The sequence below is a fragment of the Citrus sinensis genome, chromosome 5 (assembly GCF_022201045.2).
Source record: "Citrus sinensis cultivar Valencia sweet orange chromosome 5, DVS_A1.0, whole genome shotgun sequence".
Classification (NCBI taxonomy): domain Eukaryota; kingdom Viridiplantae; phylum Streptophyta; class Magnoliopsida; order Sapindales; family Rutaceae; genus Citrus; species Citrus sinensis.
This window is the reverse complement of record NC_068560.1, coordinates 33,486,016-33,507,880: the sequence shown is the minus strand read 5'-3', so window position 1 is coordinate 33,507,880 and position 21,865 is coordinate 33,486,016. Positions and strand designations below refer to the sequence as shown.

Below are 21,865 nucleotides of genomic sequence, written 5' to 3'. Positions count from 1 at the left end.
CAAAACCTAAATGGTTGTAGTTTGAAAAGTATCTTTTCCTTTTTTTTCCCACTCCCCCCGCCCCCACCTTTTACGAATTACAAATACCCACGCAACAAACCGTACGAGTTTTGTTGACCAAAGTACGACTCCTGGGTACCGTGCAAATTTTCACAAACAAATGAAAGTACAAATAATTGCAAGTCCTTCGGTTGCTGTGTTGTATGTAACACGGACTAATTTGTTTGCTTTTGCAATTTGCATAAAAATCTAGATTCGTATCAAACTTTCTGTACCAACATACTTTTCAGCTGACCTAAGACTCGTCTAATTTTTTTTGTTACTTATTAAAGTCTTCTGACAATGGAGTTTTTTTAAGTGGTTTGATTGAGTTTGTTCTTCAGTTTAAGTTGCTGGAAAATTATTTTTGTTGGAAGAACATGTACCTCCCAATTCAAGCGGAAACTTATAATCTAAGTTTTGGTACGGATTTAAAGGTGTCTCCTACAATTGGAACCCTCTCTAAAATACCTCGTGTTAAGATAAAAAAAAAAATATTCCAGCATTGACGTTTCTGAGTAAGTGACTTGGAAAAATCAACCCAGTAATTCAGCCCCCCAAAAAGAAAAAAAAATGTATTCAATGATGGGGATGGGGATGGGGATTGGGATTGGGATTGGGATGGGCAGATATATTCGTATGAGCCGATGTAGACGGGGTGAAATTTTCAAAGTCGTATGATATCACAACTTGTGCAAGAGAATTTCCCAGAATAATACCTGCCATTTATTTATTTGTTATAAGTTTTGACTATTTTCAAAATTACACAATTTAGTACGTTTAATTTACGTGTTATATAATTAACTTTCAGTATTGAATAAGTTATCAAAGGCAATAACTGAGGAAATGCTTATAAAGCGTGAATAAAAAGAGAGTTGAATTATATCTTCCTTTTCGGGGATTGCTATGAAATTGTCAGACTTTGCATAAGTACGGTTATCTGAAAAAAATAAAAAAAATAGGAAGATTATTTAATCTGACTAGCTAAAATTTTTTGTCATGTGAATGCACTCGGGCTTCGGCTGACACAATCCTGAAAATTAATGTATCATGGATTGTCGAAAATTCCAGAAACACAGAGTTTAGACGGCAAATGCCATCTCCAATATGGGGCCTGTTTAGCTGTGGCCTGTGGGGATGTGGTTTTTAAGCTATTATTATTGTTGTGAGCTAAACCTATGGTTGTTGAGAAAAGATATATAGGCATATGATAAATATTATTTTTTGTTAATTTATAATAATAATAATAATAATAAGTAATATTATCATTTTACCACTAAAGTTATTCTAACATATAATGTCAGTACCATAGTTTGTCGAAAAATACATTTTACCACCAAATGTTTGTTCCGTTATTAATTTATCACATTTCTGTTAAAAAGTTAAAAATTTACTGATGTTTTGTTGATGTCATAAGGGCATCAAAGACATTTCCTATTGAAGACAAAACACTACATTGCAAGTGTAAAATAAACAATAAAACAAAGTAAAAAAACTCAAGGGAAATAATTAGAGAATTAAGAAATTGATAACCCCAAAATCAGCCCCTCTCTCTCATTAATTTTTTCCTTAATTAAATTATTATTGTTTTTTGTCGTGATTAATACTTGAATTTCATATATTATAATATTAATTTTGAAGCAGAATTTATTATTATTATTTTTGCTTTTTGTCATAATTCTGCATATTGTTCATTAATTTTATTAAGTAGAATTTTCAGTTGTATTCTAAATCTTATTAATTGTTATTGTTATTATAAATTGTTATTATTTTTAGTTGTGATTAATACTTGAATTTCATAGGTTATAATATTAATTTTGAAACATAAATTTTTTATTAATTGTTTTCTTTTTTGTTTATCGTAATTCTGCATATTATTTATTACTTTTTATTAATTACAATTTTTAGTTGTTTTCTAAATCTTATTTTTGTTCATTGTTTCTTTTTTTTCAAAGGATAAAATTGTCTTTTATTCTCGTGGGGTAAAATCGATTTTTAACTCATTTTCTGTTAAATATTAATTTTTTGTAATTGGAAAGGTGGTAAATTAATAACAATGCAAACGTGTAATGGTAAAATGCACTTTTCAGCAGATTATAGTTTGACATAATATGTCAGAATAACTTTGGTGGTACAATAATAATATCCCTAATAATTAGAATAAGAAAAAGCAGTAGGGGTTTGCTTAGTCTGTCACAACTTAATGGGTGTTACTAATCACAATTCACAACAAGCGTTTGAGCACCAAAAATAATTTTTAAAATTTTTTTATTTTGCTAAAGTAGATTTTTAAAAAATTATGAAACATTAAAATTAACTTTTAATTTTTAAAAATTACTTTTGATCCTCTAAAAAATAATCATAAACGGACTTAAGAACTAAATAATTGATAAGACAAATAAATAAAAACACTAGACATAATTTTATTGCAAAACAACACTTGAATCTCTCATTTAAATCATTTATAAACTTTTAATACCTAACCTAATCTTGTCCTTAGCGTTAAAGCAGTAATGTACAAATGAACACTTTCTTTTAATTTGAACGCTAAACATGAGTACATGACCTTCTCAAAATCATGCCAGACCACATAATCATAATATCAATATGTAGGATACAATACATGCCTCAAATAACACACGAATACAAAGTAATAGCTAGGTAGTTGTGCTAGTTTAGTTTTGCTGAAGCTGATAATTGAGAAAGAAATTAATTGGGAAACTAAAAGCAACAAAAATTTGACCCGACGATGCGTTGAAAGCTGATCGCAGGAACCCTCAAACTTCATCAGAATCTTATATTTACAGAAAAATGAATCAAGATTTTGAAAGCAGCATCATGTTCTTGAATTCTTCAAAATCAAGAACCCCATCCAAATTTGTATCATACATACAAATCATTCTCGTACAATCTTTGCCACTCTTCTCATCCCATAATCCAAGCCTCGACAAAACATTTTGAAGCTCTTCACAAGAAATGAACCCATCACCATTCAAATCAAACACATTAAACGCCTCTAGAAGATCACTGATCTCGCCATCATCGTCGTTTTCGTTGTCGTCGCCGTTGATCTCATCCTTAACCTCATGATCATCGACTTTATTATTGTTTTGCTTTGATATGGACTTCCAAAAGAACAGGAATTCATTCAAATCCAGGCTTGATTTTCCCACAAATGATTCAAGCTCTTCAAGGCTTAAACGAACTCCAATTCTCTCAAGAAGCCAATTAAGCTCCTCTAGGCTCACTTGGTCATCCCCATTTTTGTCAAGCTGCTTGAAAATTCTTTGCAAGTCAGCCGTGTGAAGAGGACACATCTTGGCGAAGGCGATCACCAAAGAACATAAATAGAAATAAGAAATTGAAGCTTTGTCCAATTTGGTGGTGCGCCTGCACAAAAGTTACGAATCTTGCCTTACTTCTTTAATATAAATACAGCAAATTGGAAAAAAAATAAAACTGATAATCGTTAAGTCAGTCGCGAAGAAGTTTCAGTGAAGGTGACAAAAATAATAATATTCTCCAGCTTGATAATTAATTATCAAAATTTTGAATGGTTAAGCTGTTAACAACTTACTTAACGTATGGGTTAATTTCTTATTAATTGTGGCGACTACGAATAGGCATATCCGTTTTTAAAGTCAATTAATTATCAATAGGTGCTGTCAAACGGCTACATGGGGGGCAACAAGTGTTTATATGATTCAAGTCTTGTCGTAATATTATTAATATATATATATATATATATTGCTGCTATTTTTTATTTGTGCTTGTAACACGAAAGTTAATAGAATAACATGATTCTTGTATAAATAAGTTTATAATCGTTATCAACAGTCAATAAGATGGGCTCAGTTGTAACGTTTGTTCATTCGAAGTTTCTGTTTCAATTTGTAACAAAATCAAAATGAATCTCGAATATGTAATATGTTATTTTCATTAGCCGTTGATTGAGGAAGAAACTTCACATGCCATGCAATGTTAGGACCACATTAATTATGTGGCCAATGCTCGATGCTTCGTGCCATAATTTTGGTAAATGAGAATGGGCATTCTTTTATTTCGTCTGGTCTTTTCGATTTTTTCATTCAGAAAATATAAACAAATGAAAAAAAAAAAAAAAAAGCCTTTGCGCTGCATTAAAAGCCAAATTATTAAAGGTCCCCCTTCTGACGCAATGAAGAGCCACGAGTTTCACTTGCGGAAGAAAACGAAACACGTAGGTCGCAGGATTCTAATCACACACTGCTAACTTTTGATTTTTCGTACGTCGTGTTGACAAAGCATGCGAACACACGGGATTCCTATTCACAATATGTCTACATTGGAGTCACAAATTTTGGTTACATTTTGTAAGTCATCGTCACAGATCACGAATTCATGCATTAAGTTCGTAGAATGTCACGAATAACTTGTGACTGTATTGATATAGGCAAAATACTACACGCCTCCTGCTTAAACTGCACGGTAAAAACAGTTCTGAATATAATATCTGACACTATGAACAGATTTTATTCTTTGTCTAGAATGAGAAAGAATCGAAAAAATGAAGAGTATGCAACATTTTTAGCCTAAATAGACGCATACCATAATCTCCAGAAGGAAAACTGGTTCGAAGACAAACTTTTACAGAATAACTACTCAGGGAAATAAGGCATTAATCCCGGCACCGGGAGTGACGGGATTAAAAACTCATTACAAGTTAAAAGAGTAATTGGACCCAAAAGGTCAGATGAATAGTTGTAATGTACATGTTAACCTTCAAGGCTTCAAGCTAAACTTGCCGGGCTCACTGTAACTCCTTTCCAGCTGCTCAAGTTTGTTGATCTTGAAACCCCGGATCCGTATTTCCTCGGGCACTGAAGTATCTTTGTGGTCAACAGGTTCAAGTGTCCAGCCCTTGTTCTGCACTTTACCTCCTACTCTCACCTGTTATTGTGTAAGATTATTAGAAAATAACGGAATCACAGGTTTCACATATGCACATAAGATCGGACACCTCCTACTTAAGCAAACAGGCCACTATCATACTACAACTTCGATGGAAACCAATGTTAATTACAGGATAAGTCAATTTGAGTATAGGAAAAGAACAAACTTGGGAAGATTCAAAACTAAGTGATAAGTGAAGTGATGATGCTCACTTAACTCCCGTGAATCAGAAGATATGTTTAAAATAATTAGATGCATCAAATCCATTGGTGTTCTGTCAATGTGAAGGTTGTATAAATGGTCTACGAAGGTTAATAGGATGACAGCAAATTTCACCACACTAGACAATCTCGGATATTTTGCAACTTTGTCCACCATATCTTAGTATGGGCATAATGTAGCATACCTCTGCATCGTCAACAGAATCAATGATAAGAGCTCCATTCAAAGAGAGATCTTCTAGAACGACATTACGGCCCTTAATTACCATGGTCGATTTTTGAGAAACAGAGCAACTTCCACTAACTTTATTTTTAATCTCTGAAAAAGTCAGCCCCCATTTCGGCTTCCATGTGAGCCGAGGCCAGACTTCTACCTCTTGCCCATTGAAGACCTCTTGCACAGGATCATCTACTTGGGCACCAGCCTGACATGTAGATAGAATTAGAAACCAAAAAAGTTCAGATGAATAATTTTTGCAGTAAGACAGAGAGACTCTTGTAACCTTTCTGAGGATTAGGCTGTTTGCACAATAGATGGCCATCTCTCCAGAAGTTGCACTATGATATGGATTACCCTTTGGCACCTTCATTGAGTAAAATAATACAAAAAACAAAAAATTAAGGACTTGAAACTCTGGTGCATATATTAAATCCCTATAGGACATACAAGAAAAACCAATTTAAGAGTTCTCAAACAAATTATATGATCAGTAAAATATTTCTGGGTGAGAAAAAGTTCTCAAATATTTTACATTATCAATTTCTTTATCCAATAGTTCAATCCCCAACTTACTAACGTAAAGAAACCCTTGCAGGAGGTCCAAGTGAGGCATGCTCCCAAGTTATCTTTCAGGAATAATTTAAGACTTATCTTAATGAATTTACCTTAGCAGCATCTTCTGGATTGTTCTTTACTGGTGCATAAGCCAGCCATGTATCCATCACCTAATAGGTACCATCGTAGTTGGTCATTTAACAATAGTTAGAACATTAATAAGGATATCTAAGCAGCAGATATCATCACAGAACAAAGTTACAAGCGATTCTTGATAGACAACATGTAAAAAGCTTGGTCCATGAAGAGAACTAAAGACCCAAGCGAGGACAAAAAAAATCAGATTTTGGGTTGCTCAAATCTCAGTAAAGTAACCTACCGTAAATCCAACCTTTGCAGATGGAGGCAATGTTTTCGGATAGTCTTGCATCATACATTCAAGTCTAGTTGAGGACTTGAATGAAGTTTTGCTAGCATCTTTATATCTGCAACAATGAAAACAATAAAACAAAGATAAATAGTTTCAGGATTTAGATATCTAATCACAGTTCAACAGATACAGGTTACGCTCAAGAACAGCTTTCTAACATGATTAAGCAATAATGCTGAATCTGGTTTCTTTAGCTTGGCTGGGAATATTACAAAATCAGGACCTTCTTGTTGATGTTATGCTAAACTTTAACTGCTTCATAAAGTAAAATTCTCCTTAAGCAGAGTAATTATATAAACAAAGTTCTTCATTTATGACAAGCAGTAAAACATATGCCAGCATCCCCACAGCAAAAGAAAGTTACAATAAGATGTAGCAGTAAAGAGATAATTACTTTGGGTTAACAAACTCCTTTATTGCACCTCCAGTTTTTTTGAGCTCCTCCATGTAAGGACCAAGTTCCAAAATCAACTGCAAAATAAATAAATGAAGAAAGAAAAGTTTAAAAATACATATGCCACTGAGTCTATGCATGAAACAGTCTATATACATAGAAAAATACTTTGCCAACCAAAAGACATTGGTAACTTTGGTATAATTATCAATACACTATTGTTAATGATGTTGTGGCATCATTTTATAGGTGTATCAGATATACTCAGCAGAATTCCATCACCTGCTACTGTGAGAGGAAAAATTAAAGGTAATGGAGAAAACCCACAATAGCAGGTGATAAAATATTTTGAACATTTTGGTATGCCTTGCAACATTAAATATTAGAACGACACTTCTCCAAATTACTGGCAGTGATTGAATTTCGTAACGTTGGTATACATTATTCATCGTAACAGTTGTGCTTTTACGCAAAATTAAAAAATAAATATTTTACACCAAAAATTACCTGGTTTATATTTCCTGGGAACGGAGAATAGCCAGTTTCACAATTGACATCTCCATCAGGAAATCCAGTAGCTCGAAGCAGAGGATCTAGCTGATTGTACTCCACATTGATAACCATTGATCTACCTGAAGTTTAATTTAATTCAGATGTTAATAATTAAGGCTAAAATCTGGATAATATTGCTGGCACAGCAGACCACAGTTGGTATTGCTGTTATGTTTATACATACAGAAATCTTGGAGCACGAGAAAATAGCAGCAAGAATAATGTCACAAAAGAATTAAAAGTTTTGATTGAATTTTCCCAACTTCATGGAAACAGCAATAGAAAGTGTGAACTTTGGCCAGAAGAATGTAAATAAAAATGGGCAATAGTTATTAAGTAAATGCTCCTGTTTTTATCTAGTTCAAACCATAGCATTTCTTCTATAACATACCATCAGCATGTGTGAGTCTGGTTATGCCTCCAATAGCCTCTTTCGCTTTGCGTGGAACAGCAAGAGAGTTAACATGGTATTGTTTGGTAGCACTCACACCCAGTGATGCTGGAATTGCCTGATAGGTAGGTCATTTTATTTTCCAGCCTAGCATAACTCTTTTGCTAATAAAGGATAGATAAACAAGAATCAAGAAAGCAACTGACCTTGAATAATAGTCCATTGGTATCTTGGAAAAACAGCACCCATTTCAAACCCGCATCATGCCTGAAAATATGATGGAACACATCTGAAAAATCATACCATCGCAAATTGGTGAATCAAAGTTCCTTGTATGTAATATGTAGCAAGGCTATTCTGTTAAATGCAAATTGCACAGGATATCTTTTGAAAAAGAGTTTGTGTCTGTCTGGAATACAAGGAAGCCACACTGTGCATCATTTATCTGGATTGTAATAAAATCAATCAATACTTCAAATGCAGGGGTTCCATGAAATTACAAAACACATGGTCTAAGGTACTCCCTTTTATCTCAAAACAAGCTGGACAACATTTTGCTTTCAAGTAGCGGCTTAAAACAGATTAATAGCCATAAGTTCCAAGTGAACTAACAGCTACTGGAAAATGAACACATAAGAATACAATATGATAAATATCCTCACGGTGATACATAAAAATGTGATTACAAACAATTGCATCATAACTATTGAAGTAGAAGCATATGAACATAGTCATTTGGGTAGGTATTGAAGACGTACCATTCCTTTAAAAGGCCACTAGAATAAAGAAGTGCATGTACATCCCCATGGCCATGAGGTTTTGTCTATACAGACAGGAAAAATATCAGGTACCAAATATGAATTGAATATTTAAGGTTGAGAGACTACATGAATCCTATGACTTGATGTCTAAAAGCATACAATAATTTTGTTCTATTTTAAAGAACATGCACAAGGTTACCTGAATTCTGTACTTGTTTTTAGGGTCCATAGCAAGCCTTGCATCATTATCATCTAAACATGCAACTTTTTCCTGGAATACATATCAACAGACTTGTTTTATGACTGTAGTAGACATTTCCTTTATAGTAACAGCACATTCAATTTATACATATGCACACATCAGGAACCAATGATTTACCTGCTTCAGAAGTTTTACTTGTGTAGGTTTCATTCCAAAGTAAGAATTTGATTCCAAAAGCTCTTGGGTACGTGAATGTGTATCATCTGATGTCATGATAGCAAAAGGAATCTCTTGGCACTTTCCTACAAATTTAAGGTAGATGTTGTTACTTGAAAGAAGCATGAAGGTTGACAATTCTTCATATACAGAGGCATTAACATTAGAAATGGCTAAATTGCTCACTGAATCACAAGATTTTTCATCCCAGGACTTGCATTAAACTTGCTAGTCTTTTCATCTCGATTAATACAAATGAGGTTGTTTGAATCATAAACATTTTGCCTAATTTGGCCATTATTGGAGATGCTAGGAAAATGCAAAGCAAAGGGAGCTAACCCATCATATTCAAAGATTGTGGTAAAGTTCCCCCATAACTAAGCAGATACCTTTGCGGTTAATCCTTGTTGCAGTCTTGGAAAGATCATTGTGCACATATGTTCACAAATTGAGCCCTAATTCATAATTGCATACTTATCATCCCATATCCAATCACACTGGCACATGTAACTGGACAGTCACTATCTATATCGTAACCAGCTTGCAAATTGCAATGGTGACAAACCTTCTGCAAGTCTACAGCTCGACTCCTGTAGAGCCAAAATGTACTCAATGTAGTTCTGTAAGAAACATGTTCCAGTAGTGGTTTCTGCTGGTAGAGCCACCTGCAAGATTATAAAAATATAACAGTTATAGGTGTCAGAACAAATTCAATTCAATTTAAAGATGAATAAATTATTAAGCAGGAGCAACTTGACATAGATATCTATCAAATATACTACAGGTTAGCCATGTTTGATGTTCAGGAATGTTGGATCAACAAGCACGTCCAAAAACTACAGTAAATTAATTTGGAAATTTCATGATAGATGAGTGATGTGACAATAGTGGATAAGATTAGTGTTTCCCATGCATCTGAGGAATACTCCGTCTGGAAACAAGATGAGATAAAATCAGAAAATAAAATAATTTAAAATAAACTATGCAAATGAGGTTTTAAAATTATCCAGCATTACAAATACAAATACCAGTTAATCAAATATTAATTGCCCATATAGAATGATATACCTTAATTCCATTGTATCCAAGACGTTCCCCAAGCCCACCTGCAACAAGAACAAAGGCAGCATTCTTTGCTTCTTTGACTCCTGCCTGCTCATAATTGATAAAGGTATCATCACCGAATTTCAAAACTTCTCCAGTTGGAACCTGCAAAATAATCACCCTAAATCAGCCCAATTTTTTGCTTCACTATACCCCTCACAATAATGGAATCAAACATCTTACAAAATAATCTGAATTATGAGCTATGAACAGGCCTCGTACACTGAAGATTGACTGATTGAGTACTTATTGGAAGAGTAATATTCTGTATTTTTTCACATAGAAGTGATGTTCCAGGGAATTTGATAACAAAGAGATATTGCCTCCAGAAATGCAAATTGCAAAATCTGCTTAACCAGAAAGGTGCACACACAGGAACAGGGAAGTCCAGTTTGTAAAACTTCTTTCGCGTTCTTGAAAATGAAAGGCTAAAAACATATTAAGGAATGGAATATTAAAGAAACATTGCAGCATTAAGGTTGGTACCTAACTTGGTGGGAAAGTTACATACTAGTAGCAACTGTAAATGGACGCCTATTCTAAACTTATACATGACTCTCAGCAGATTAAACCATCAAATATATCAAAAGAAAGAAAAGCTCAAAAGTTTGCAAACACAAATTTATTTACTTACAGAAGGTGTGAAGCCATCAAAAGGATTCTTCCCAGCCTTTGAGTCTGCTAAAAGTTCTCTAGCAGTTTTAATGTACGATTTCAAACCACCAGGATAGCTTGAGTTAAGCTTAGCCACCTAAAATAAACCAAAAACAAAAAAATATAAGAAAATTTTTTTCTATTAATTAGAGATTAGATTCAGAGCAGAGTTTTTTTTTTTTTCCCCCTCCTCTGCCTTCATTTGCTTCCATGAATCTCATTATTTATTCTAGAGTCAGTTCAAAAATAAACGCAGAAAATTGATAAAAGTTCCGACGTCATCATCTGAATAATCACAGTACATATATTTAACGCATTCAAAACAAAAACTTTCAGCCTCATAAAAAATTCAAAATCTTTATCTACAGATTTGATTCAACTGCCTACCAAATTCAAATTAGAAAACAATACAAATAAATACCTGATCAAAGAAGGCTTTTTTCTCATTGTCATCAACTCCAGGCGCCGCCCACTTCTCAAACAAATGACTCTGTCCCATCTCCATCAGCATCTTCGCTAATTCAACCTGATAACACCGCCAAATTCCAATCACAATAAACAAAATCCAAATCCAAAAACCAAAAAAAGAAAAAAAGAAAAAAAAGGATAACATTTTAACATTACGTGTACCTGTTCTGAAGATAAGAGATGAAGATTTTTCTTAAGATTAGGAGCGGAATCCGCAAAAGCGCCGTCGATGCCGAGCTTGGAGAGCTGCTCAGCGGCTGAATCGACCGTTGAAGCCATGTTCTGATACGCTATGATTACGAATGAAGAAACAAAACGACGCCTCGCTGCAACCGATGCTCCAAAAATGTTTCTTTTCCTGTAATTGAATTGAATTGAATTGATTACGGTGTAATGTTTTATTATAAGCGCAACTGGCGGTAGCTGGCAACTGGTCACGTTTACGTAAATATAGGCGATATATTCGAGCTGGCGATGTGGATCTTGAAGCGGAATAAGCTGACCTCTGTTTGTTCCAATCTGTCACCCAACGGCTTGCGTTTTACGAGAAGTTTATTACTTAATAATTAAACATGAATTTATATTTCATTCACCAAAGCAAAATACCATATGGTTGATGATTTGAGATAATGAATTAAGAGGTGTAGTGTTATTGATATTCTATTCTACAAGATAAAAAAGTGAGTAGAATATTATTATCCGATCTTTACACTTGAATTATCTCTGAGTTCTCAAAAACGTAAAAGATAAAAAACAAAACCGACGATTACGAACTCACAATTACGTGTACAGTTAGTTACTTAACAGTCACAGATATAACTACCAAGATTCTTCTGGAAATGTAACTCAGTAACAGTATGGTGGTCATGTGACAACTTTGCAGAAGATCGTAACATATGATGAATGCGAATTACATATGTTCGTAAAAAATGCGAATTACATATAAAGTTTAACAGAAGATCCCAATTACAATAATATTAGCTGTTGGCCATATGACAGTAAGTCAGTAACTAACAAACTACTAAGCAAAACGTGATTTACAAAGGAGAATCGGTGAGCTGTCTGTGCAGTGCAACTTTTTGAGTAAAAAGATTGTTCCTTTTACCAGATTCCCCTTTAAACATAAGCTACGTGTTTATATAAATTGTTGTCTGTCTCTGTCCACTTCAATTTTCCGAGATGCTCCAATAAAACCGCAGTGGTTTAATTTAAAGCATATGCTAGATGCATCATGTAAGCACATTACCGATCAAAAAAAAAAGTTGCAAGTGGCATCAATGGGTCAGTGGGCCTTCAGCCTTTCAGGCCCAGTTAGCGACACGTAAATCAGAGCCCACAAATCAAACGAGATGAAGTTTTCGGATAATTAAAGATCCGACCCATTTATCAAATGTTCCCGAATACGTTTTAGATTCCCAATAACGCTGAAATTACTACTACCACACTGCACTAACTCTCTTCTCGTTTCATCAGTCAGCTTTTGAAGATTCTCTCTTTCGTGAGTTATAAAACACTTTCCTTTTTTAAGAATTTGTGGTTTCTAGGGTTTACATTATCATCTCCACCGTTGTTTTGCCGCGAATAATACTGAATTATTTGTAATTGTCTTTTATTCTTTTTTTTTTTTGTTTTATCAATTTCTCAGTTTAATCGCAGCGTATAAGTAACATTATTAGTTGTTCATGAAAGCATAATTTTGTTTCCGTTGGTTTTCGGTTTTGCAGCGTATTATAGAAAACAAGTTTTATTATTATTATTATTTTCAAATTCTGCAGATTCTGCATTGATAGAAGGAGGGTGTTATGTGATTGGAATTTGAGACGAGGGTTTTATTTATGAGATAGAATGGTGTTGCATTCTAGGAATAAGAATGCCGGTGATTTGTGTGGGACAGTGGGAGGTGAAGAGGTTGATTTTTACTCTGATTTGAGGTTGGCTAGGAGATGGAAGCGGAGACGCATTGGCTGTGGAAATTTTGGGAGCAATGCAACTCCAAAGAAAACCACGCACCAGAGTAATGGAAATAATAATTATGCTACTGTAGAAATAGTTGTTGTTGATTCAGATTCTGAGCAGCGTTTGGATGATGTTGAACTGAGTGTTGATACTGACGCCAGATGTGTGGGTCATGCTGATGGTGATGACTTCGAATGTGCTTTTGACCCTCATTATATGATGTTCTTGGCTAATCTAAAAGATGATGGGAAATCATATTTACTTGAACTTGCTTTGGATAATGAGACGCCCTTAGTTGTAGAGTATGAGAAAGATGATGGTTCAAGTAATAAGGTTGACATGGATCAGAAACAAGGGAAAATTACAACTGAGGATGCTTTGAAGAGTCAGTTAAAGAGGGAAAAGACTGTGCCCCTGAAAAGGACTCTGCGGAGCAACTCTGGGAGAGTAAAGACTGGGAATTCAAAAAGGTCCGAAAGCACTAAAAGGGTTTTGAGGAGTAAATCATTGAGAAAAGATTGTGAGAATCCTGGTCTCGTGCATGATGTGAAGAAGGATAAGACTGGGATCCCAAGATTTTTGAGGGATATTGGAAGCCAAAATTACCACAGCCCAAGTAATGGAAATGGTTGTTCAAGCAGTAGGCATAGCCCAAAGGCTATCAACACTGCCAGACGTCAGTGCAACCGTGGGGTAAAGAATGATGATTTAGAGGACGAAAACTATAAAGAATTTCTGAGGTTCATGAAGGATGATGGTGCGCATATGGTATGGAGACCTGAAGGTGGCAAAAAAGTTGAATATGAGAAGAGTGATTCAGATTCAGAAGCAGAGAAGGAAGCTGAAGTTCCTGTTTCTTCTGCGGAAAATGGTTGTCCAGGAAAAAGACACATCCCTGAGGCAGCCAACACCAAGCACCAGTTCAACCATGGGTTAAAATCCGATTTGGTTGATGAAAGCTTTCAAGAATTTCTTATACCTTTAAGAGATTCTCAACATCATTCTGAGGAAAGAGCAGAAGACAAGGTTGATGATCCTCTTTCTTTTGCAGAACATGGTTGTCCAATAAAAAGACACATCCCAGAGGCAGTTAATGCCAAGGCCCAGTTCAATCATGGGGCAAAATCTGAAGCAGAAGAAGAGGAGGTTGAAGATCCTGTTTCTCCTGTAGAAAATGATGGTTCAAGCAAAAGACCCAGCCCAAAGGCATCTAATTCTGTCAAGCACCAGAAAAAACATGCTGTGACATCTGATTTGCAGGATAAAAGTTATTTAGAATTTTTGAAATCTGTGAAAGACGGTCAACATTTGGAATGTACTCTAGAAGGAAAGAAAAAAGTTATCTATGAGGAAATTGATTCTCATTCAGAGGCTGGAGAGGAAGCTAAAGATCCTGTTGGTTCAATCAAAAGCCAGAGGCTGGAGACTACTAATTCTGCTAAGCGCCAGTGCAACCGTGGGGTACAGTTTGATTTGGTGGATGAAAGCTATCAAGAATTTCTGAAATTTCTGGAGAATGGTCAATATTTGGAATACACACCTGAAGATGGTAAAAAAGTTACATATGAAGAGAGTGATTCTGAATCACAAGTTATGATATTGGACACTAATCCATTTTCTGATGGAGAGCCTACTCCTTTGGTATGTATCATTTCCTACTGTTGGTTTATTCTTTTTATTTTTATTTGCTTTCATTTATTAAAAACTCAAATTTTCATGTTTCTGATTTTTAAAGCTTTTTCCTTTTCACTGTTTGTACTATTTTTGTTGTTTTGCAAACAAATAGGTTATTGATCTAGATGGTGAGGAATGCATTGAAAATCTTAGTGGAAGTAAGGGATCCATATTCAGAAATGAGCTTATGGAAATTCTTCAGAAGCCTTATGACAGACAGGAATATGAAAAGCTTTGGCAAGATGCATCTCAGCAAAGACCATTGCAAGGTGTTAGAATATTGCGGTTTCAGAATAAATCATATCCACTTGATTCTAATGGCAAATCTTATCTTCAGTTGCATGGTGGTAAGCTTAGTAATATCCATTGGTTTTCTCAAGTTTCGCAAATGCTATTTTCTTCACATATTCGCATATTGAGTGCCTGTTTGGTATGGCTTATTTAAGAGCTATAAGTGCTTATTTAATCGCATAAATACTTTTTAAAATTTTTTATGGTGTTTGGTTATTTTGTTAGTAGTGTTTTTTTAGCTTAAATAAGCTAATTTACCTCTACTAACAAAAGCCCAAAATTTGAGCTTTTGGGAGTAGAGGTTAGAGAGCTTTTCCAAAAAGTATATAATATAAAAAATATCACACATTTTAATGGTTCAAAAGTGCTTTTTTTATTGACAACCAAACACCTAATAACTTTTTGTCCAAAAGCTCTATTGGTATGAGCTCTACTGTTATAAGCTCTACTGTTATAAGCTCTATTTAATAAGTTGTACCAAACGGAGCCTGAGTCTGCTTCTCAATTCAAACCCAAATGATGTTTCTCTTTCCTACTAAGTAATAGCACTAATGACGCTGCAAATTTAAAAAGAATTAAACATCCTTACATTATGCTTAATAGATTAAATTCTTGATGGTAGTTGCCGAGCAACAATTGTTATTGTAGAAGTACATCCAATAAGTTAAATGTATAGTATCTGATAGTAGGATCAGGGTTTGTACTTGCAAAACATGTACTGCAATTTTATGATTAGTATACTGAGCATCCTTGAAAAGATAGATTGGTGATGAATATCAGTGCCCTGGATCTCCAATTCTCTGTTTTTTGTCATTGCCTTTGGAGGTAACTCTATCTCTTCATTAGGATTTCATTTGTAGTATTTGCTAGTCTTTCAGTTATTTCCATTAGACTGCCCTTTTTGGAATAGGTTAGCATGGTTTTCGAAGACTTTGGTTCACGTCCTTGTAAATTATATTAGTCATTTGCAGTTAAATTGGAGTCCATTATAGAATGCTGACGCTTACTAATTGTTTTCCTATTTTGCAGATCTTGCATCAGCGATTAATGAGGCCCAATGTGATAACTGTAGAATTTTGAATCTCTTGCGAGGATTTTTCTATTGGTTGCAGGTGAGTGCTTCTGTTTCAGGTTACAACCGGCAATGGTAATTTTTTTTTAATTAGTTTAAAGGACTGATACTGTAAAGTTAAGCGATTTGGTATATTGAATCTAGCAGCATTCTGATCTTGTTTTGTTTCTTATTTATTTTAATGATTTCATTAATTGATTGAATCTCTAATGCACTTGCATATATTCAATATTTCATTATGGTAATATTGTGAAACCTTAATGACAGAATTTACTGATTATTAGGAATATGTTTTTTTCAGAATGTGGCTCGTGAAGGATCATTCAAGCCGTGGTTGGACTCGTCATGTTTAAGCACTTTACCACCAGTTCCACTTAAGGCCTCTACCTCTGTTTAATGTCGCAAATCAATATGCGCAATGGGAGTAATCCAGTCGTAAAGTTTTGCGCAACTACAACAATATACATAACAAGTAACAGCAACCCAGCTCTGGTCTTGAAGGTTATGTAGAGGCTGGTGCATTCTTTTGTGGTAACTCGAGGGACACAAGTCATTTCTGGACAATATTTTTATATTCTTTTTGTATGATCTTTTCAAATGACTGCACAGCATCCTGCGGCTAGAACTCGCTGTTATTGAACAAAATGTGTGGCTTCTCCATTCCGAAGTTTATAATCTATGCTTTTGAAGCTATTTTTCTTTATTTTTTATTTATTAAAAATACCAATTCAAGATTGTTACTAATATTATTTTTCCTGACATATAGTTGGATTGATAAAGGTTCGGTAAACAGTCCAAGAACAAAACTATAGAAGAAAACAGAGAAAAAAAATTATACTAGAAAATCTGTTGGTTGAGACGTTGATGGAATTCTGTCTGGAGTTATTTTTCTGCCTGTTTTGAGTGTAGAGTTTTCAGCTAAATTAATAACAAGTCGAAAGTATATAATAAATATGAGTTCAACAATAATAATTTTGATAAGAATATTATAAATATTATAAATTTTTAATCATATAAATATGCAATCAAATCCATTAATTTTCAAGCCATAACTATCAATATTTATCAAATAATTTAACAACAATCAATATTTTACCAAACAATTTAAACTCCGTATTAGACATCTGCACTGCCACAGATAACCCTCTTGCGAAGTGTATAATATAAAGGTTTTTATTATGTTACATAATCATGTAACATACATGATTATATAGTAATCGTTAGATTTAATCTAATGATTATAAAAATAATATAATTTTATTATCTTATATTTACATAATTATTGAATGAAAATCAAACGGCTGCTACCTAATCATGTAACATAAATGATTGTGTAACATAACAATTTCCTGGCAAAAAAAAAAACGTCATTGCTGAAAAAAGCCGACATGCCATACAGAGCTTAAAATTTATATGACAAGTCGTACAATTTATACTTTGGAATAAAAGTTGTATGAAATGTCGTACAGAAAATTGGTTCGTGTAGGGTCGAGCAATGTCATGACATAGAGAGACCGTAAAAATGGAAGGGCAGGATCGTCATTTGGGCAAGAAATGAAAGGACAAATGGAAACAGAGAGACTAGTATAAGAAGTACATAAGAACTACACTGTAGCTCAGGCCTGAAGAATTCGGATTTTTGACGTTTGACATTTAAGCAAGTAACGAACCTGTAAGTGACAAGCCCGAAGACCTGTTACCAAGTCTTTAATGGTGTGCTTTTAATGTTACTGTTGTTATCAGCAACAAGCGGATCGTTTCAGGTCTGTTTTGAAGTTTTTCCCATTTCTACAACTTTAGTTTTGTTAATTATGTTGGATGTAGCAGCTTTATTTTGAGTGAATCATTAATGTCGTCAATGTGGTATTCTTGGATTTCTCTGTTGTGTCAGCCCTTTTTCTTTTTGTTAGCACATTATTTTAGTGTATACTCTTGCGTTGTTGATATTTGTACGTGTGTTTGGCGTTGGTCTTTTTGGATTTTTTTTTTTTTGGGCAGCCAGTTTCAAACAGAACTAAGAAGCTCGATTTTTTTCCTTTTTAGCGGAGTTTGCATTTAGTGAGGGGAATAATTTGCTGAGAAATTGGAAAATAGAGAGGATGGGGCTGGTTTCGAGGGGTAAGAATGCCAGTGATTCAGTTGGCAAACTCAAGGGGGGAGATTCCGAATTTTCACTTGACTTGAGGTTGGGTAGGCAATGGAAGCGGAGAGGCTTAAACCTTGGCCTTGGTTCTAGTAGCCGTAAGGCTCTGAAGAAAACTGTAAACCAAAGTAACGGAAATAATGATGCTCCTGTAGAAGCAGTGAATGTTGATTCAGATTATGATAAGTATTTGAATTATTGGGAACGGAATCTTGATTTTGATGTTGTTGGTGGTACTGATGCTAGGTGCATGTACTATTCTGATGATGGTGGTGGTGGTGATAACATTAAAGGTGTACCTGATGCTGATTATATTGTGGTCCTTGATAATTTAAAAAAAGGGGGGAAATGGTGTGTGGATTATGCTGGTGGTAGTAATGATGAGGATAACTTCAGCGATGTTTTTGATCCTCACTATTTGATGTTCCTTAATCATTTAAAAAAAGATGGGAAATCGTATGTACTTGAGCTTGCTTCTGATAATTCTGATAACAAGACATCTATAGTTGTAAAGTATGAGAATCCAGAAACGGTTTTGAGGAACAATTTAGGGAGAAAAAAGTGTGAATGCTCAAGGAGAGTTCAAAGGAGTACCATAGGGAGAAAAAAACTGGAGAGCTCGGGAAGGGGCTTGGGGAGTAATTCAAGAAGACAAAAGACCAAGAGCCTACGACTGACTTCTAGGAGTAATTTAGGGACAAGACAGACAGAGAGCCCAAGAAAGGTTATATGGAGCAATTCAAGGGGAAGAAAAACCAAGTGCTTCAGAGAAACTTTGAGGAGTCAATTAAAAAGAAGAAGTAATGAGGGTATGTCTGAGCTGTCACATGAGAGCTTGCTAGAATTTATGAAATTTGTGAAGGATGGTCAACATATGGTATATGTTCGTAACAATGGTAAAGAAGTTGCATATTTGGAGAGTGATTCTGATTCAGAAGTTGTTGTGTTGGACCATAATCCATTTTCAGATGAAAATGATACTTTATTTGTAAGTACTTTTTTCCTGTTGCAGCTATTCTTGTTTTCTTATTCAGAATTTCTCACTTATTATCTTAAAAATTGATATTGTATGTTTTTGAGTTCTAAATCTGGATCATTTTTGTTTTGTGTATTGTTTCTGCGTTTCACCAATAAAAAGGTTGCTATAGGTGATGAAGGCTGCAGAGAAATTATTACAAGAAGCAGCCAATATGAATTCAGAGAGAAGCTTAAAGAAATTCTTCTAAAGCCTTATGACAGAAAGGAGTGCAATAGGCGTAGGCTAGAAGCATCTTGCCGAAAGCCACTGGAACATGATGGTGAACGGCTTGATTCTGACGGCAAGTCATATCTTGATTACTATCCTGGTAGGCTTATTCATATGTGTTTGTTTTCTGAGGCTTTGCAAATGCCTTTTCTTTTTCCACACACATCGAGTTTGCTTCTTATTAAATTGTAGTTTCTTGTAGAATATTAAGCCTACTAATTGATTTCTGATACATTTTCAGATCTTGCAGCATTAATTGAGCAGGCTCGTCGTGATAAACCTAGGATTTTGAATCTCCTACGTGGACTTTTCTATTATTTGCAGGTGAGTGCTTTATTTCAGTTTAACTTGTAATGATAATTTAAAGGAATGATGTGAAAAAGTGATTAAGTTTAGCTAGTTTTTAAATGCAAACACAATCTACCAACATCCTGATCTTGTATTAGTTATTTTTCTTAAGTTATCATAGAATATTTGATTTTTTTTTCCCCAACTTCTATCAATCAAATGGCCAGCTAGTACCATACTGTATTAATACATGTTGATGACTGATGACTCTGTGACTGTAATAAATTTAATTAAAGTCTATGTCAAAAATTTTGAAATGGACTTGTATGGATTTTCAGTGCTTTAATTTTTCCTTATTTGCATTTAATCATGATCCATCGAAATGGACGGTTTTTTTCAGTGTTGCAGACATGCATTCTTATACCCACGTGTGTACGTAGATATCTTTATTCGTGTGCCTGCAGTTGACATGCATATGCTGTGAAACCTAAATTATGGCATTCACTGATTGATAAATTTGGAATTCATTTTTTTTTTTTCCAGAATTTGTCTCACGAAGGACAATTTAAGCCTTGGTTGGACTCAGAATGTTTAAGCATACTGCCACTGACTTAAAAAATTTTGCCTTCAATTGAGATTTCTATATAGATCACAACAAGATAAGGGTATAAGACCTAGCGAGCATGTAAGCAAAAACAACAAAGCCTGTATCATGAAGGTTTTCTACAGGATGCATTTTTGCATTATCTTGAGGGACACAGGCCACTTGGAGAAACTCTTTGAATGCTTGTGGAACATCATGGTACATCTGGATATATTGACTTTCATTTCACTACCCATTTCTGTAAGATCCTTAATCTATCACTGTGCAACATCTTGAGTTGGGAGTTCGTTGTTATTGAACATGATACGGGGCTTCCCCATGCTGAAGTTTAGTACCCTTGCATCCATGTTGTATTTAATCTCCCCATCATATAGCAGTTTCCGTATGTAATGCTCTAAGTCAGAACCAATCAGCCGGAGTGTGTATTCTGTCAACAGGGCGCCCTGCATCATTCATCAGTTCTCAATGAAGGCAGAACAGGGAATCAACAAAAGAAACATAGTTGAGAGCTATTGTAAATGTTCATTTAGGATGATAGATGAGGCGGATTTGTTATTTATCGTGTATGGTGAAAGTTATCCTCTTCGATATAGATACAATACGTATAGTTGTTTCAAGAAACAGAATCACAAATTATATGTGATTTTGGCTTTAGATTCATTTGGTTTCTTTTCAGCTCTAATTTTATATAGAACTAATCAGCCTCAGCTGATTTCCTATTTCTCAGACAATGGTAGAATAATAGGATTTCATTAGTTTATATGAATAATACCTCATAGTGATCAACAAGCTCCTGGAAATAAGCAAAAACCTTATTGCAACTCTCATCAGTCCACACAAATTCTTTAGTAGGATCCAAAATAAGAGTGAGCTTATCCATCTGTGTTTGATCAAATTCCCAGGTTTCAGGATCAATATATGCGGCGTAAATCCTCACATGTCTCGTGGCACAGCTCAGCCACTGCCCTCCATATTCTCTGCTCATATTTTTGCTCCTTACATTTGTCTGCGGCTCCACTGGCCTCAACGGTGTCTGCTGCTGCTTCACCTGAGCTTGGTTTTCATTCTCCTTCACTTGCTTTGAGCGTGACTCTTCAACTTCAGCTTGTTGCTGAGCTGAAATCGATATTACCCTTTTCTTTTTCAGCTCTCTTTTCCCTCCAATCCATCCCAACATTGAGAATTTTGCAGAAGCCATGTTAATGGAAGTTGTGGCCATTTTATAACTTGTGTTTGTAGCTTAGCTTGGGACAGCTCTTTTTCAGCACCCGAGTCTTAGGAGTTTTTGGCAAAAGACTAACGGAATTGGGATCCTTTTCTTTTTCCTTTTTTTTTGGAGAAGGGGGGGGGGGCGCGGTGGTGTGGAGATGGATAAGCTGCCTTTGTTTTGATTTAGTTCAGTGTGTGGTGGTGAACATATGGGGAAATATATACCATGAATATATCTTGTTT

At 34.8% G+C, this 21,865-nt stretch overlaps 5 protein-coding genes across 9 annotated transcripts; 2 read left to right on the top strand and 3 right to left on the bottom strand.

Moving 5' to 3' along the window:
• Positions 1–2,555: 2,555 nt before the first annotated feature.
• On the bottom strand, positions 2,556–3,574 carry LOC102628322 (probable calcium-binding protein CML44). The gene has a single exon (XM_006472808.4). It carries the CDS (start codon positions 3,354–3,356, stop codon positions 2,856–2,858), a length of 501 nt encoding a protein of 166 aa, XP_006472871.2. The 5' UTR covers positions 3,357–3,574; the 3' UTR covers positions 2,556–2,855.
• A 951-nt stretch (positions 3,575–4,525) lies between these two features.
• LOC102628031 (UDP-sugar pyrophosphorylase) lies at positions 4,526–11,964 on the bottom strand. Its single transcript, XM_006472807.4, has 17 exons — positions 11,302–11,964; positions 11,093–11,197; positions 10,652–10,768; positions 9,982–10,122; positions 9,479–9,578; positions 8,875–8,999; positions 8,695–8,766; positions 8,493–8,557; positions 7,941–8,001; positions 7,735–7,852; positions 7,299–7,423; positions 6,792–6,868; positions 6,347–6,452; positions 6,078–6,137; positions 5,696–5,776; positions 5,378–5,617; positions 4,526–4,968 (listed from the first exon to the last, which is right to left on the bottom strand). Exons 1-17 carry the CDS (start codon positions 11,416–11,418, stop codon positions 4,801–4,803), a joined length of 1,878 nt encoding a protein of 625 aa, XP_006472870.2. The 5' UTR covers positions 11,419–11,964; the 3' UTR covers positions 4,526–4,800.
• A 525-nt stretch (positions 11,965–12,489) lies between these two features.
• LOC102627535 (uncharacterized) lies at positions 12,490–16,835 on the top strand. 2 transcript variants are annotated; one of them, XM_006472805.3, is made up of 5 exons: positions 12,490–12,637; positions 12,915–14,736; positions 14,882–15,116; positions 16,090–16,172; positions 16,434–16,835. In XM_006472805.3, exons 2-5 carry the CDS (start codon positions 12,985–12,987, stop codon positions 16,527–16,529), a joined length of 2,166 nt encoding a protein of 721 aa, XP_006472868.2. In that variant the 5' UTR covers positions 12,490–12,637; positions 12,915–12,984; the 3' UTR covers positions 16,530–16,835. The 2 variants fall into 2 exon arrangements, with proteins under 2 accessions (XP_006472868.2, XP_052297073.1); XM_052441113.1 differs by having other exon boundaries at positions 12,558–12,637; positions 12,864–14,736.
• Positions 16,836–17,682: 847 nt separating this feature from the next.
• Positions 17,683–21,073, top strand: LOC102626378 (uncharacterized). Of its 4 annotated transcripts, none has more exons than XM_025096886.2 (5): positions 17,683–17,895; positions 18,176–19,263; positions 19,414–19,621; positions 19,772–19,845; positions 20,353–21,073. In XM_025096886.2, exons 2-5 carry the CDS (start codon positions 18,232–18,234, stop codon positions 20,422–20,424), a joined length of 1,386 nt encoding a protein of 461 aa, XP_024952654.2. In that variant the 5' UTR covers positions 17,683–17,895; positions 18,176–18,231; the 3' UTR covers positions 20,425–21,073. The 4 variants fall into 4 exon arrangements, with proteins under 4 accessions (XP_024952654.2, XP_006472865.2, XP_006472863.2 ...); XM_006472802.4 differs by having other exon boundaries at positions 18,135–19,263; positions 19,763–19,845; XM_006472800.4 differs by having other exon boundaries at positions 18,131–19,263; positions 19,763–19,845.
• Positions 20,421–21,793, bottom strand: LOC102627248 (NAD(P)H-quinone oxidoreductase subunit M, chloroplastic). The gene is made up of 2 exons (XM_006472804.4): positions 21,186–21,793; positions 20,421–20,856 (listed from the first exon to the last, which is right to left on the bottom strand). The coding sequence occupies exons 1-2, from the start codon at positions 21,630–21,632 to the stop codon at positions 20,671–20,673; spliced, it is 633 nt and encodes a 210-aa protein (XP_006472867.2). The 5' UTR covers positions 21,633–21,793; the 3' UTR covers positions 20,421–20,670.
• Positions 21,794–21,865: the final 72 nt, after the last annotated feature.

Bases quoted from the DNA above. Each gene is read 5' to 3' on its own strand.
- LOC102627248 (XM_006472804.4), bottom strand. From the start codon at position 21,632: ATGGCCACAACTTCCATTAACATGGCTTCTGCAAAATTCTCAATGTTG. The intron at 20,857-21,185 runs GTATTATTCATA...TGAATGATGCAG, and splicing joins AGCTTGTTGATCACTATGAG to GGCGCCCTGTTGACAGAATA.
- LOC102628322 (XM_006472808.4), bottom strand. From the start codon at position 3,356: ATGTGTCCTCTTCACACGGCTGACTTGCAAAGAATTTTCAAGCAGCTT.
- LOC102628031 (XM_006472807.4), bottom strand. From the start codon at position 11,418: ATGGCTTCAACGGTCGATTCAGCCGCTGAGCAGCTCTCCAAGCTCGGC. The intron at 10,769-11,092 runs GTATTTATTTGT...GGTTTATTTTAG, and splicing joins AAAAAGCCTTCTTTGATCAG to GTGGCTAAGCTTAACTCAAG. The intron at 5,618-5,695 runs GTTACAAGAGTC...TCTACATGTCAG, and splicing joins ACAGCCTAATCCTCAGAAAG to GCTGGTGCCCAAGTAGATGA.
- LOC102627535 (XM_006472805.3), top strand. From the start codon at position 12,985: ATGGTGTTGCATTCTAGGAATAAGAATGCCGGTGATTTGTGTGGGACA. The intron at 14,737-14,881 runs GTATGTATCATT...GCAAACAAATAG, and splicing joins ATGGAGAGCCTACTCCTTTG to GTTATTGATCTAGATGGTGA. The intron at 16,173-16,433 runs GTGAGTGCTTCT...TGTTTTTTTCAG, and splicing joins GATTTTTCTATTGGTTGCAG to AATGTGGCTCGTGAAGGATC.
- LOC102626378 (XM_006472802.4), top strand. From the start codon at position 18,232: ATGGGGCTGGTTTCGAGGGGTAAGAATGCCAGTGATTCAGTTGGCAAA. The intron at 19,264-19,413 runs GTAAGTACTTTT...ACCAATAAAAAG, and splicing joins ATGAAAATGATACTTTATTT to GTTGCTATAGGTGATGAAGG. The intron at 19,622-19,762 runs GTAGGCTTATTC...ATACATTTTCAG, and splicing joins ATATCTTGATTACTATCCTG to ATCTTGCAGCATTAATTGAG.